Source organism: Mytilus californianus, unplaced genomic scaffold (assembly GCF_021869535.1).
Source record: "Mytilus californianus isolate M0D057914Y unplaced genomic scaffold, xbMytCali1.0.p SCAF_6, whole genome shotgun sequence".
Lineage (NCBI taxonomy): Eukaryota > Metazoa > Mollusca > Bivalvia > Mytilida > Mytilidae > Mytilus > Mytilus californianus.
This window is the reverse complement of record NW_026262712.1, coordinates 59718956-59732812: the sequence shown is the minus strand read 5'-3', so window position 1 is coordinate 59732812 and position 13857 is coordinate 59718956. Positions and strand designations below refer to the sequence as shown.

Genomic DNA, 13857 nt, shown 5'->3' with positions numbered 1-13857 from the left:
CTGTTTTAAATCTTTCTATGTTGTCTACATGATAAATGATCACTATTTGATAATTCTGCATTATGAAGGGATCCTGATGGTGCTACAGAATATGCCAAGCAGACCATATCAGATTTACTGTGTAACCGTATAGACATATCACAACTCGTCATTACCAAAGAATTGTCTAAAACTGATGATGAGTATGTAGGAAAACAGGCTCATGTAGAATTAGCAAACAGGTATACTATTTGGCCACAAGTTTTTGGTTTTGAACAAGATTTCCTGAATATTCTTATCTGATTAGCCGATATATTCTTTTATCCGATATTCGATTACACGATAAAATTAACATTAAACATATAGGGAATGGTTTGGTGTTTTGAAATAATATTACAATAGCCGATTTATTCGTTTAGCCCATATCCGATTAGGTTGAGTCTACTGTATTTATATAAGGTAGTTGTTAATAAAAACACAACTGTTGTAGGATAAAGAGAAGAGATCCAGGTAGTGCTCCACAGTTAGGAGACAGAGTACCATATGTCATTATAGCTGCTAGCAAGAAAACTCCTGCCTTCATGAAATCAGAGGTATTTGCATTTGTTAATAATCTTTAATGTTGTTTCCTTGAAGTAAAAGAGTTATTTTTAGAATGTACCGTTAAATTCGTTAAATAAGCCGCAGGTTTTTTTCTCTGTCATTGTCCCTGCGTGTTATACTCAGGTGCGCTTTGTGTATGTATTTTTTTCAGTTTCAGGGCAAGCGTGAAAAAAATATATATCTGGATTTTTTTTTTATGGAGACCGTCAGATTGTCAAGTGCTTGCAGTGACTTGATAAATTGTTCATGTGGCATATTTTGTTATGAATAAAAATATATATACTTTATCATTTGTTCTTTATTTCATTGTTGGCTTACGAAGTTGATAACCATGTGTTTATTACATAAACAAAGAAAGATAACCGTGTTTGAAAGAGGTACCATACAGGATATTAATTGTGTATTTACAATAGATATGTAATTGTTTGTTGTTGTAATGTGTTTTTAAATAAAATCTTCTTTAGAAATAATAAAGGTAGTGATTGTGTTTCTTTCCAATATTTCAAGTCTCTTTTAATGACGATGGTGATAACCATGTGCTGAAATGAACCCTTTAAAGTGTTTCATAAACAAAGAAAGATAAGCGTGTTTGAAAAGAGGTACCATACAGGATATACTATTGAGGAGTAACTGTTTATTGTTTTATTGTTTCAAAATGAAACATCTTTATGAAATATTGTAGCCACATATTGGTGTAAGAAATAAAAAAAATGAATATTAATTTTCATAATTCAATATGCTAAGACATTTATATATTGCCATCTTATTTGAATTCCCCTTTCCGTGGCCCATCTCACTTTCAGTTAAAAATAGACAATGACTTGCAGAAACTGAATGGTTTTGTTGTAGTTTTCAACCAAGTTTAAATTGAAAAATGTTTGTTACTTATAAAACTTAAACTTTTATTTTATAAACAACAATAAAATTCTATAGATTTAATTTAATAATTTTTTTTCCTGACTTATGGGTGAACAGTTTTCACACGTGGGTACAGGTAATTAAGTAGGTCATAATCAAGGTAAACAATGGCAGTTTTATGGCTTGGGCAACTTTTAATGAATACCTTTTCAAGATTAATTAAAATCCTTGATTCCAATTCAAACAATAAATGAGCAATCAACACCGAACTAATTTTAATCAAAACAACAAGGTTCAATGGACACCCAAGCTGTCAACACATGGCCATTGTTGACAAAAAACAACTAATGAATCTGGCATGATTAAAACAATAAGAAAATTATAATAATTTTATTAACATTTATTTATTTTAATATGAAACAAATAAATATATACAAAATGTCTTTCAACTTTCTCAACAATCTGAAAATAAAAATGAAACATGTTACGGAGTGAGTTACAAGAAGGAGTGAACATTCATTACGCTAAGGTCAGTAGAATGCATGTACGTTTTCTTCAGGGTGCGCTTTATATGCAGGTGCGTTTTATGTAAGGAAAAAAACAATCCTCACCCCCAAAAACGGCCGTGCGCCTTATTTAGGGGTGCGCTTTTTAATCCGGAAAATACGGTAATGTTTTTTCTTTCGTATTTCACACTTTTTAAAGCTGAAGGATTAGGTTCATAGGGTTAAACGACAGCTGTGAACTGAGAATCTAGTTTATAACTCTTTTGTTATACTGTGGATTCATTTATTTTCGTGGATTGAAGAAAAAGTGTTTCTTAATGGATGTTAGAATTTGTGGTTTTGCCAAATTCTCCATTCAAGCCTATACACAATTTGAATTTAGTTGAATATTTAAATTCATTGTTCACCTATACACACGAAATCCACAAAAATTGGTATTCCACGAATACTATGAATCCGCAGTACTTCAACTGCAAACGTTTCTACTGTTTTTCATTCCTAAAAATAATTTTCCCTATCGCAGGATGAAATCATACAAAAATATCTGATTTAAAGAAGAAAATGTGATGAAGCTGAATCAAAATTGCTTAGTTAGTCAGAACTAGGCTAACTACAACATAAAGTCACTTAAATACAGCTGTTTGTGAAATTAGGAATATTGATAAAAATTTCTAGCAGTTCTCTGAACAGTTGTTGATCAAATTTAAAAGAACAGACCAGTTCCAAGAAAGTTTTAAGAAAAGTCTGGATTATAAATAAAAGTTATCATCAATGGGACAGCAACCATACAACACAAATAACCAAAATCTATACAATAAACAGGCTTCAAATCGTCCACTAAACTGAAAACAGTCGAAAGGAGAACCATCAACACAAAATTCTTCAAATTGAAAAAAAGAATTAACAAAAAACAAGTGATAACATTATACAACCACTGACAAGGTTGCTGGAAAGGGACAGGAAAATAAAATTACTGTGGATTCATTTATTTTCGTGGGTACCAATTTTCGTGGATTATGGAAAACTTGCATGTTCATGGATATTTATTTTCATGGTTTTTCCGAAGTCTGCATACAAGCCTAATAGAAAATGTGTGATTCATTGAAAATTTGTTTTCATGTGCACCTATACCCACAAAATCCACGAAAATTGGTATCCAACGAATAATAATGAATCCACAGTATCCATTAAAATCTGTATTTAATAACATTTTATCAAGAAAAATCTGAGGTTTGAGCAGTAACTTTAACTTACTTATATATTTTTTGTTTATTTAGGATCCTATATATGTGTTGGAGAACAACATTCCTATAGACACATCATATTACCTTGATAATCAGTTATCTAAACCTTTACTCAGGATATTTGAACCAATCTTGGGAGAGAAGAAAGCAGAATCGGTACTTCTCAGTAAGTTAAGCTTATATTTATATTTGATACATCATATAGTGAGTGATGAAGGGCCTTTTTCTTGGAACATGGATTGGGCCATTATTTTTTGAAATTTCAGGATTCAGGAATTAATGATTTATGTTTTGGATTCTGGACAGAATGTTTCATTTTTTCAAAAATTTGGTATTCAGCGTTAATTGCTCTCGGAATTGGGGATGACACCCCTTCATAACCCCCCTCTATAATGAATGTCAGAATTATTATATACCCCTTCATAACCCCCCTCTATAATGCATGTCAGAATTATTATATACCCCTTCATAACCCCCCTCTATAATGCATGTCAGAATTATTATACACCCCTTCATAACCCCCCTCTATTATGCATGTCAGAATTATTATACACCCCTTCATAACCCCCCTCTATAATGCATGTCAGAATTATTATATACCCTTCATAACCCCCTCTATAATGCATGTCAGAATTATTATATACCCCTTCATAACCCCCCTCTATAATGCATGTCAGAATTATTATATACCCCTTCATAACCCCCCTCTATAATGCATGTCAGAATTATTATATACCCCTTCATAACCCCCCTCTATAATGCATGTCAGAATTATTATACACCCCTTCATAACCCCCCTCTATAATGCATGTCAGAATTATTATATACCCCATCATAACCCCCCTCTATAATGCATGTCAGAATTATTATATACCCTTCATAACCCCCCTCTATAATGCATGCCAGAATTATTATATACCCCTTCATAACCCCCCTCTATAATGCATGTCAGAATTATTATATACCCCTTCATAACCCCCCTCTATAATGTATGTCAGAATTATTATATACCCCTTCATAACCCCCCTCTATAATGCATGTCAGAATTATTATATAGGAAAACATGGCCTCTTATAGGACGCCAGTAACATCTGTATGGAGATTATAAATAGGCATAAAATACCTTACATATACAAATGTGATGGTTTGCTGTTCAATATCTCATACTATAGGAATAATTTGTGTCAAACAGTATCATTTGGTTGGTTAACATGACGTTAAAGGAACAGACATACGGGAAAAACCAGAAAAAAACAGGCCAGGTCGTATTTGACAAGATAAAAACAATACTTTATGTTATAGAACAATATAATGAGAAACTAAATGTTGAGGTTCAATACCGTTCATCACACACGTCTCTGCATATTTAAGTCTGATTCCAAGCCATATTGTAAGAGTTTGTCATATAAAAGAATTTTGTTAAAAAACTGAATTTACCAGTTGAAATCAGCGAGTCGTAAACATCAGTAAAGGATTTACTTTTATTTTAGAGGGTGACCACACAAGAACAAAAACATTTGTAACATCTAAAGTTGGTGGACTGTCTGCATTCACAAAGAAAAGAGAGACCTGTGTGGGTTGTAGAGCTGTTTTAGACAGAGAAGGTAAATGAGATAACAAAGAGGTAGTTGGTAATATGTTTCAAATGCTGGAAAGAATATTATTTTGGCAGCTTTAAAATTCAGTGACTTCAATTTCAAACCCTGGTTGCAAGGTTTTATTTTTATTATTTTCCTTGCCCATGATTCTGATCTGCTATTAAGAACAAATTTGCATGAAGGCATTTTTTTTGGGGTGATTTTGTTATACATGTAATTACAAAATAAGCAAAAATAAGTTTTTCCTGAAAATTTACCATTCAACTATGAGTTTTTTTGTATATTGATATTGTAATATATCAGCTACAAGTCACAATGTGAATCTTTATATCAAGTGAGCACAACCAACAAGCTCATAGACCTTCATGGTTGGGGGTATCATATGCTATGATGGAGCATTGGTGGCCAAGTTGTTTAAGTAGTTCATCTACAGTGATCATTAGCCAGTCAACACTCAGGTTGTGCTTACTAAGACTTCCAAAAAATTTAATAAGGGAGATTATAAATTAGTTTCTCCTTTCATACCATCAGTTATAAAGACCATTCTCAAAAGCAAAAAGGGATCTAAAGATATGTATTTGGAGCTTAACAAAAACAACATTGTTCCTACAGGAGTAAAAAAGATGGGAAGCAACATTAGTTTTAGAAAATCAGAACTGGAAAAAGATTTTTCAACTACCATTTGCTATAACAAAAAATACTAAGCTACAATGGCTTCAGTATAGAATAAATCATAAAATTCTGGCAACAAATAAGTTTTTAAACAAAATAGGGTTAGTTCAAAACCCATATTGTACTTCTTGTGAGACTGAACTGGAATCAATTGAACAAATACTTTGAGACTGATATTATGTACAACAATTTATTGAGCAAACTGAAATGTGGTTTCTCCACGATATTTTTTTGTTCGGAAATTTATCAAGAATGTACAAAGGTGACCCTCAAAAAAATATTTTTCTCTGGATTAAACAATATATATATAATACAAAATATTTTAAAGGAGAACTAAGTTTAAAGCATTGATTGAAAAAATAAAGCATCATTATTTTTTGGAGAAGAAGATATCAATTAAAAATAAATGTTTTGATAAGTTTAACGAAGCTTGGCACATTTATCAGGAGGCTTTAGGATAATTTGATGGATTAGCAACTACAAAATTAACAGACATGAAACTATTATATATAAATTTTTTGTTATTTTGGGGTTTTTTTTGTTAAATTTACTATATTTGTTTAGATTTTTTTCTTAATCATCTTTTATTATTATTATTATTTTTTTTTATTCTCTATACTTTTTTTGTCCTATTTAATAAGGAATACCGTTATAAAATCCCAACAAAGTTTTATTTTCAAGTTCAAGTACTATACATTTTCTGATGAGTTGTATTATATTACATTTATATATATGAACTTGCTATTTGATATAAACTGTACTGTTGTATATTATATATGTTGGATAAAAAAAAAATATAAAAAAACACTCAGGTTGTGAGTTTGAACCTAGCTTGTAGATCCTAATGGACTAGAATTGCCATTTTTTGCATCAATGGTTGTGGATCTTTCTGGGCACTTAGCCTTCCTCCACCAATAAAAAAATTGGTCACCGTGATATGTCAAGGGTGCTGAATGAGGTATTAACACCACCAATCAATTAATCAATTAAATGCCTTGATAGGGTAAATATTTCTTGCCATGCAGGCATTAATTAGCACCAGATTCCAGATTAAAACAGATGAGAGAATTTACTGGTTGTTATGGTATTTTCTTATACTGTGATTGTAGCATATAAACAGCGGAACCAGTGAGCTTTGATATGATTATTTCCCCCCTAATTTTGTAACTTCACCTCTTCAAGGACTTAGTATAGCAAAGTCCAGACCATTGAATTATTTCTCAAGAAGAGATATGAAATGAACCCAAATTTTTATGATTTAAAATAAAATAAGATTTCACAATATATGTTGATTTTTATGTCCCACTTAGGGGCATTATGTTTTTCGGTTTGTGCGTCTGTTCATTCGTCCGTCTGTCCCGCTTGAGGTTAAAATTTTTGGTCAATGTAGTTTTTAATGAATTTGAAGTCCAATCAACTTGAAACTTAGTACACATGTTCCCTGTGATATGATCTTTCTAATTTTTACTGCCAAATTAAAGTTTTTACCCTAAATTCATGGTCCACTGAACATAGAAAATGATAGTGCGGGAGGGGCATCCGTGTACTATGGACACATTCTTGTTAGCTTTATATTTTATGATTTTTTATTAAACAGGTGCTGTGTGTAATTATTGTAAATCAAGAGAGTCCCAGATATATCAGAAAGAGATCTCACATTTAAATGTTTTGGAAGAGAAATTTTCTCGTCTCTGGACACAGTGTCAAAGATGTCAGGGAAGTCTGCATGAAGATGTGCTTTGTACAAGGTAGGAAAAGATATGTTTGTATTTATTGAATATGTATCAAGGCCAGACCTGATAATATTTGTTTGATCTATCCTGAATAAGCTTTGACATTTTTTGGGTAAGCTGTAGTAATCTTTTATCTGAAACAAAAGTTAAAAAATAAACACCATGACTCAGAAAAAGCCATAAACAGTTGAAGAATTAAAACTTTTAAAACCAATGACTTTTTGATGTATAAGACTATGTCAGAATATTAATTTTGACCTTAATTTCATAATTGCCATTTAAAAAGAGCTAGTGGTTGAAAAGAAACGTATACATGTGTTTGATTCGGATAATTTAGGACTGTCAAAAGTTACCAAAAAGTTATGTTCAGTCCTAAACTTTATGGACGGGCAAGCTGTTATATGTACACACATTTTTATTGAGTCCTGATAAATTATATACAGGCTTGATTTTTCTTACCTGCACTGTCAAACCTTTTTTAAATGCTTCATTCATTTACCCAAACATATATACAGTTGTATATTAAAATTGCGAAGAATCCATTTGTCTTTTAGAAGTTTACATTGGGTTTCCAATGTAAAAGAGAGGCGAAAGATACCAAGGGGACATTCAAACTCGTATGTCAAAAAAAAAAACTGACAACTCCATGGCTAAAAATGAAAAAGACCAACAGACAATCAATAGTACACAAAACACTAACATAAAAAACTAATGACTGAACAACATGTACCCCACCAGAAACTCAGGATGATCTCAGGTGCTTTGGAAGGGTAAGCAAACCCTGCTCCACATGTGGCACCCGTTGTGTTGATCATGTTAGCACAAACCCAGTAATAAGTCTAATTCAGTAGGTAAGAAAATATCTGATACCATATGTGGTTGTTGACTGACATAACTGGTAAAATACTAATCATGACATTGAACACTTTTTGTATTATTTATAAATAGAAAGTTGAATTTAATTTTTTTTCTATTGTAGTCGAGATTGTCCAATTTTCTACATGCGGAAGAAAGTTCAGAAAGATTTAGAGGATCATGGCAAAGTAATAGCTAGGTTTGGTGATCCAGAATGGTGACAAGACAATAATTCAACTTGCTATTAAAGAAATAAATTTTGCAGCTCGAAAATAGTAATGCTCATTTCTAATTCTACATCCTATGAATGAGGCAGTTCTCTTAATACTACATCCTGTGATTGGAATGCTAATCATTGATTCTATAAAATGTGAAAGTGATGAATGAATTTAAATTATCTTGATTAAGAGCTACCTATTCCCATTCAAATTTCATAATGGATTGTTAGTTGTTTGTAAATATTTTCCATAAAAATGTACCAATCATGATCCATACTATGGTATTTACACCATAAAAAGAATAGCGGTAAAATATTTATAATGTTTGAAAAAAATTAATCAACTACTAGTTATTTTGTACAAATGTGATGTGTCGGGTAGGAAAAAGATTAAAAACGTACAGAAATCCTCCAAGGAGTTTACTTTGTGAATGATGGTGTTTCTGAAGTGATCTATTGAATGCTGAAGTCCTGACATTTTTTTGCATATATTGCTGTTCTTAAAATAAAAATCAATGTCAATTATTGTCTGTATACCTACAAAGATATAATTATGATATATGTAAGTTTATATGTTGAAGATCATTACAGAAAGGTATTTATATAAATTAAAACAGTTGTAGGTGTTAAAAAAAACCATTGGATCTTGAGAAGAAAATGTATTGATTTGCATTATATGAATTTGTTTGTTGTTTAATTTATGATGAACTTGTGTATAGGTAGCAGATGTACATATTTGAAGCAGATGTGGTATAATCATAGTTAAATAAAAATTAACAATTATGAACATTGTGATTTTGATTTAGATAAATGTTATGATATGTTTATAGCAACAATGAAAACAATGAACCAGTGTTATAAAAAAGTGCTAAATAAATGAAAATATACAATTTTGAACATTGTGATTTTTATTAATGTTGTAAAATGTTTAATTTATGGCAAAAATAAAACAGATATACTGTAATATCTTTGTATATTGATGAGATGGGAATGCTATGTTCCTCTGTCTTCAGATTTCTCATAATTATGCCCATTTGAACACATGACCTAGTTCATTTCATAATGTTTTTTTTCCAATTTTTTCCTGTTCCCACAATCACTTTAACTGTTAGGATGGAATGACAGTTCCACTAACGAAACAGATTAAATATGAATAGAATAGAATCAAAAGTAATAATAGTAAAGATCATGATAGCAAAATGGCTACAAAAAAACATCCTTTTCTGCAGATGTATACAATTAACATAATGACCTTGTCTTATTCCCTCTGGCATTAAACCGAAGACTTTGAAAATCACGAAAGTAAAATGGCTACAAAAAATATCCTTTTCTGCAGATGTATACAAGTAACATAATCTCCTTCTCTTATTCCCTTCTGGCATTAAACCAAAGACTTTAAAATGGGTATTTGCTGCTTCCTACCCTTTAATAGCACATGGTATTTAGGAGTAAGAGCAATTACTAGTCAGGTCAAAGGTTAATATAATAGGTGACATGTCTTCCTACGGACTGTTATATTATGAACTAGCAAGTAAGAAATCTGACATAGGGTGTTGGTCTATTACAAAGCAGGGTCCATATTCATATCACATCAACAGGTTCTTGTCTTGAATATGCATTTAGTTTGCCACTGGACATTAAAACTACCTTCCATCCATGTTTCCATCAAAGATTGCTGCCATTATCAAATATGTTTTACTAGGGACTATTTTTATACCCCACGCAACGAGTTGCGGAGGGTATAATGTTTTTGACCCGTCCGTCTGTCCCTCAGTCCGTCAGTCTGTCAGTCCTATTTCTTGTCATCGCAACTCCTCTCAAACCACACAACAGAATTTCACGCAACCTTTTTAGATAATAAGGACATACTATGTAGTTGTGCATATCGACAGGAAATTACGATTCAATTTTTTTTTAGGAGTTACGCCCCTTTGAACTTATTTACTTTAATGTACTACTGCAACAGTTTGTCATCGCAACTCCTCTCAAACCACACAACAGAATTTTATGAAACCTTTTCAGATAATAAGGACATACTATGTAGATGTGCATATTGACAGGAAATTACGATTCAATTTTTTTTCCAGGAGTTACGCCCCTTTGAACTTATTTGCCCAATATACTACTGCAACCTTTTGTCATCGCAACTCCTCTCAAACCACACAACAGAATTTCATGAAACTGTGTAGATAATAAGGACATACTATGTAGATGTGCATTTTGACAGGAAATTATGATTCAATTATTTTTCTGATACAATTTTTTTTTCAAAAAGCATAATTTAAGAACAATCACTTAGATAGGGAACAAAGGATTGCTTCAGTCATATAAATATTTTTGTGTATTACTGATCTATTTTGCTGTTTACAGTTTCTGTCAATTTATTTTTGCTTTGCAGTTTGTCTGTAAGCCTTCAACAATGAGCAAAATCCATACAGCATAGCAAGCTATGAAAGGCACGCAATATGACCAATGTAACCAGCAAACTAATGGCCTGATTTATGTTTCTGAAAGCTAGATCAAAGCTTATAACAACTAAAAAAATTCATGTACTTTAGACTATTATATCAATTAGTATACTTCCAATGGATTTAGTGAAAAGATATCATGCATTAACAGTCAAAAGAACACAAAATCTTGTAGCTGCCATATAAATCAAATTTTAAAGAATAATACTCTTATGATTTGAAATAAAACGGTAAAATATTCTTTTATAGCAGTTGTTATGAAATTTAGGTAGTATTTTATCAGTGTCTGTCATTCTGCAGCTTTCAGAAGAAGTTGATTAAAATTCATTACAAGAAAAAAATACCCAGCTGGATTGATAGTCAAAGGGATGCGAAGAAAAGGCTTTACAAAAAATAAGAAATTTCCCATACAAAAATACTATTTAAGATGTTTGGGATCAGGGGCGGATCCAGGATTTTGGAAAGGGGGGGCGTAGTATGTAAAATCGGCGAGCATAGGCGAAAAATTTTTTTGACCTTTTTTGGGCTACAAAACATAAAATAAGTGTAAAATGCACATTTTTAGTGACGGTTCCTAACGTGGAGTATGTATAGTTTATAGTTAAAGTGTAAGCTTCGGATGGACATTTTTGATGCCTCATTCTCCCCATTAGTTGTCTATTATAAAATGATTGAATGGATCTAAAGCTTTGTACTAATATATTTGATGTGGGATTTGTCAGTAAAAAATGGACATGGAAAATTCTCGTTTGTTGTATGGTTAGTTAGCATAACCTCACAGATTACTTGTTGTAAACATGATATAAGGCTATTCAATGAAGTTTATTATACGACCAACACGAACAAAGACAAACAAGCAAACTTTATCCAAATGTTTTGTTGAAATGTTTCACTCAACAAGGGAAGTGAGGGGTTCCAAATCAACCAACGGCTACGAATGAGTCTGAAAATCAAATGACAACGAAGTTGTGAATGACGGTCGACAAATGGATACATAAAGGCCACACCCAGCAGGCAGGTTGCAGTTGGGCCTTGAAAAAAGTATTCAGTATATCAGTTCGGCGATTGAAAAAAAAAAAAAATTACGCCCGTTTTTTATTCACCATGTTCATTTAATACTGAATAATTCTGTTGGATTTTTTTTCTTATAGCAAAAAAGGGGGCACGATAATTGTTTTCATTACAGATACGGCCAGAATTTTTGTTTAAGGCAAAAATCAGGGTCAGATTTTTTTCTCTAAAATATCTCAGACTGCCCTATCAAATCAAATGGTCCGTACCTTAGACTTTAAATATATCTAGAGCTTACTGACTGGGGATCATTATTCAGCAATGTTATTAATTGGCTGGGGCGTGTGGGGTTAAACATATTTTCGTAGGTAAATAATACTGCCGTGGAACTTTTTTTTTCATGAGAGTGTAATAGAGTATTACTTTCTGTTGAGTGGACATATGAAATAGAAGTCAATACGTTCTTGCTCAATCCTTTGTCGCTTTGAAGGCGTCATGCTTGTCATCCTCCGCCTAAGCAATGTGTTACTGTAATTTGAATTTCAAAATGACTGAGTGACGTTTCAAACGTACTGATCAACTCCACCGTAGCGAAACACATGACTGACATAATCAATAATATATTACAGTAAATACGAACGAAAAATATCTTTATAAGTAAAGAATTGTCGCATAAAAATTAAATACACGACCGGGAAATGGTCAAGTTCACGAAGTCTAGTCTGATTCATCATTTTACAAAAAAAAAAAAAAAAAAGTTCAAGCAAAAGGGGGGCGTACGCCCTCTACGCCCCCCTCTGGATCCGCCACTGGGGATCACAGTAGGTTATCTTTTAACAAGGAATTATTTGAATCTGGAATAATTTTGAGTTTTGGAAAATCCAACTTTGGTGGGTTAATTAGCCATGCATGCATTGGGTTAGTTTTCATCATACATTTCAAATCAATTATCTAGAATTCAAAATTATTCCAGATTAAAAAAATTCTTTGTTTTTATGCCCCACCTAAGATAGTAGTAGGGGCATTATGTTTTCTGGTCAGTGCGTCGTCTGTCCCGCTTCAGGTTAAAAGTTTTTGGTCAAGGTAGTTTTTGATGAAGTTGAAGTCCAATCAACTTGAAACTTAGTACACATGTTCCCTATGATACGATATGATCTTTCTAATTTTAATGCCAAATTAACGGTCCACTGAACATAGAAAATAATAGTGCGAGTGGGGCATTTGTGTACTATGGACACATTCTTGTTTTAAGCTTTTATACAATGATACACTAAAAAGATAACAGTGACTACCAAAAATAATTCACAGCACAACACATCACACCAGCCAGCCAGCAACAACTGCCTCCGCCAAAAAAATAAACATGCAAACAACACAGAACAACAGATTGTCCAGATAGCCTGCTTTTATTACATTTTAGTCGATTTGCTGTTTGCTTGATACTGTATGGCGGATTATTTTCGCTGGTTTAAAATTTCGCGATTTTCTTTGAATAAGGTATACAAAATATTTTGGCGGATTCAAAACGTTTACACAATACCATTGCCTTTTTAAATTGGCGGAAATTTTTTTTTTTTGGCAATCTTGTTCTCTTTGCGAAAATTTACACCTCGCGAAAATAACCCAATATACGGTATATACCCCTAATTCATAATATAGTTGAAATGGACATGATAAATTTTATGCCCTTTAATATAAAATTGTCACCTTATGAATATCTCCATATTATTTACCAAGGGACATTTTGAAAACAACAATAAAATATTAATATAAAAATAAGATGTGGTATGATTGCCAATGAGACATCTCTCCACCAAAGTTCAAATAAATTAAACCGCCTAGGTGGTCTCGTGGAAGCGTGTTCACCTCGAGTGCGAGAGGTCGTGGGTTTGAACCCTGGCCGGGTCAAACCAAAGACTTTAAACTTGGTATTTGCTGCTTCTCCGATAAGCACGCGGCAACAGTAAGAGCAAAGACTGGTTGGCTCGGAGTCAGAATAATATGTCTGGGTAAGGTGACATGTCTTCCTGTTACCTTGTAAACTTGCACGTTTAAAATCTGGCTTAGTGTGTCAGTCTAGTACAAAGCAGGGTAAATATTCATGTTACATTAA

The 13857-nt window shown here is 32.4% G+C and overlaps 1 protein-coding gene across 1 annotated transcript in view; it reads left to right on the top strand.

Moving 5' to 3' along the window:
• LOC127706028 (DNA polymerase delta catalytic subunit-like) overlaps nt 1-8494 on the top strand; it is a 38515-nt gene extending 30021 nt beyond the window's left edge. Inside the window, exons 20-25 of the mRNA XM_052210417.1 lie at nt 69-221; nt 470-572; nt 3224-3356; nt 4681-4794; nt 7058-7208; nt 8173-8494. Coding sequence (XP_052066377.1) covers nt 69-221; nt 470-572; nt 3224-3356; nt 4681-4794; nt 7058-7208; nt 8173-8269 — 751 coding nt within the window. The 3' untranslated portion in view covers nt 8270-8494. The remainder of the gene's footprint in view (nt 1-68; nt 222-469; nt 573-3223; nt 3357-4680; nt 4795-7057; nt 7209-8172) is intronic.
• The last annotated feature ends 5363 nt before the right edge of the window (nt 8495-13857 follow it).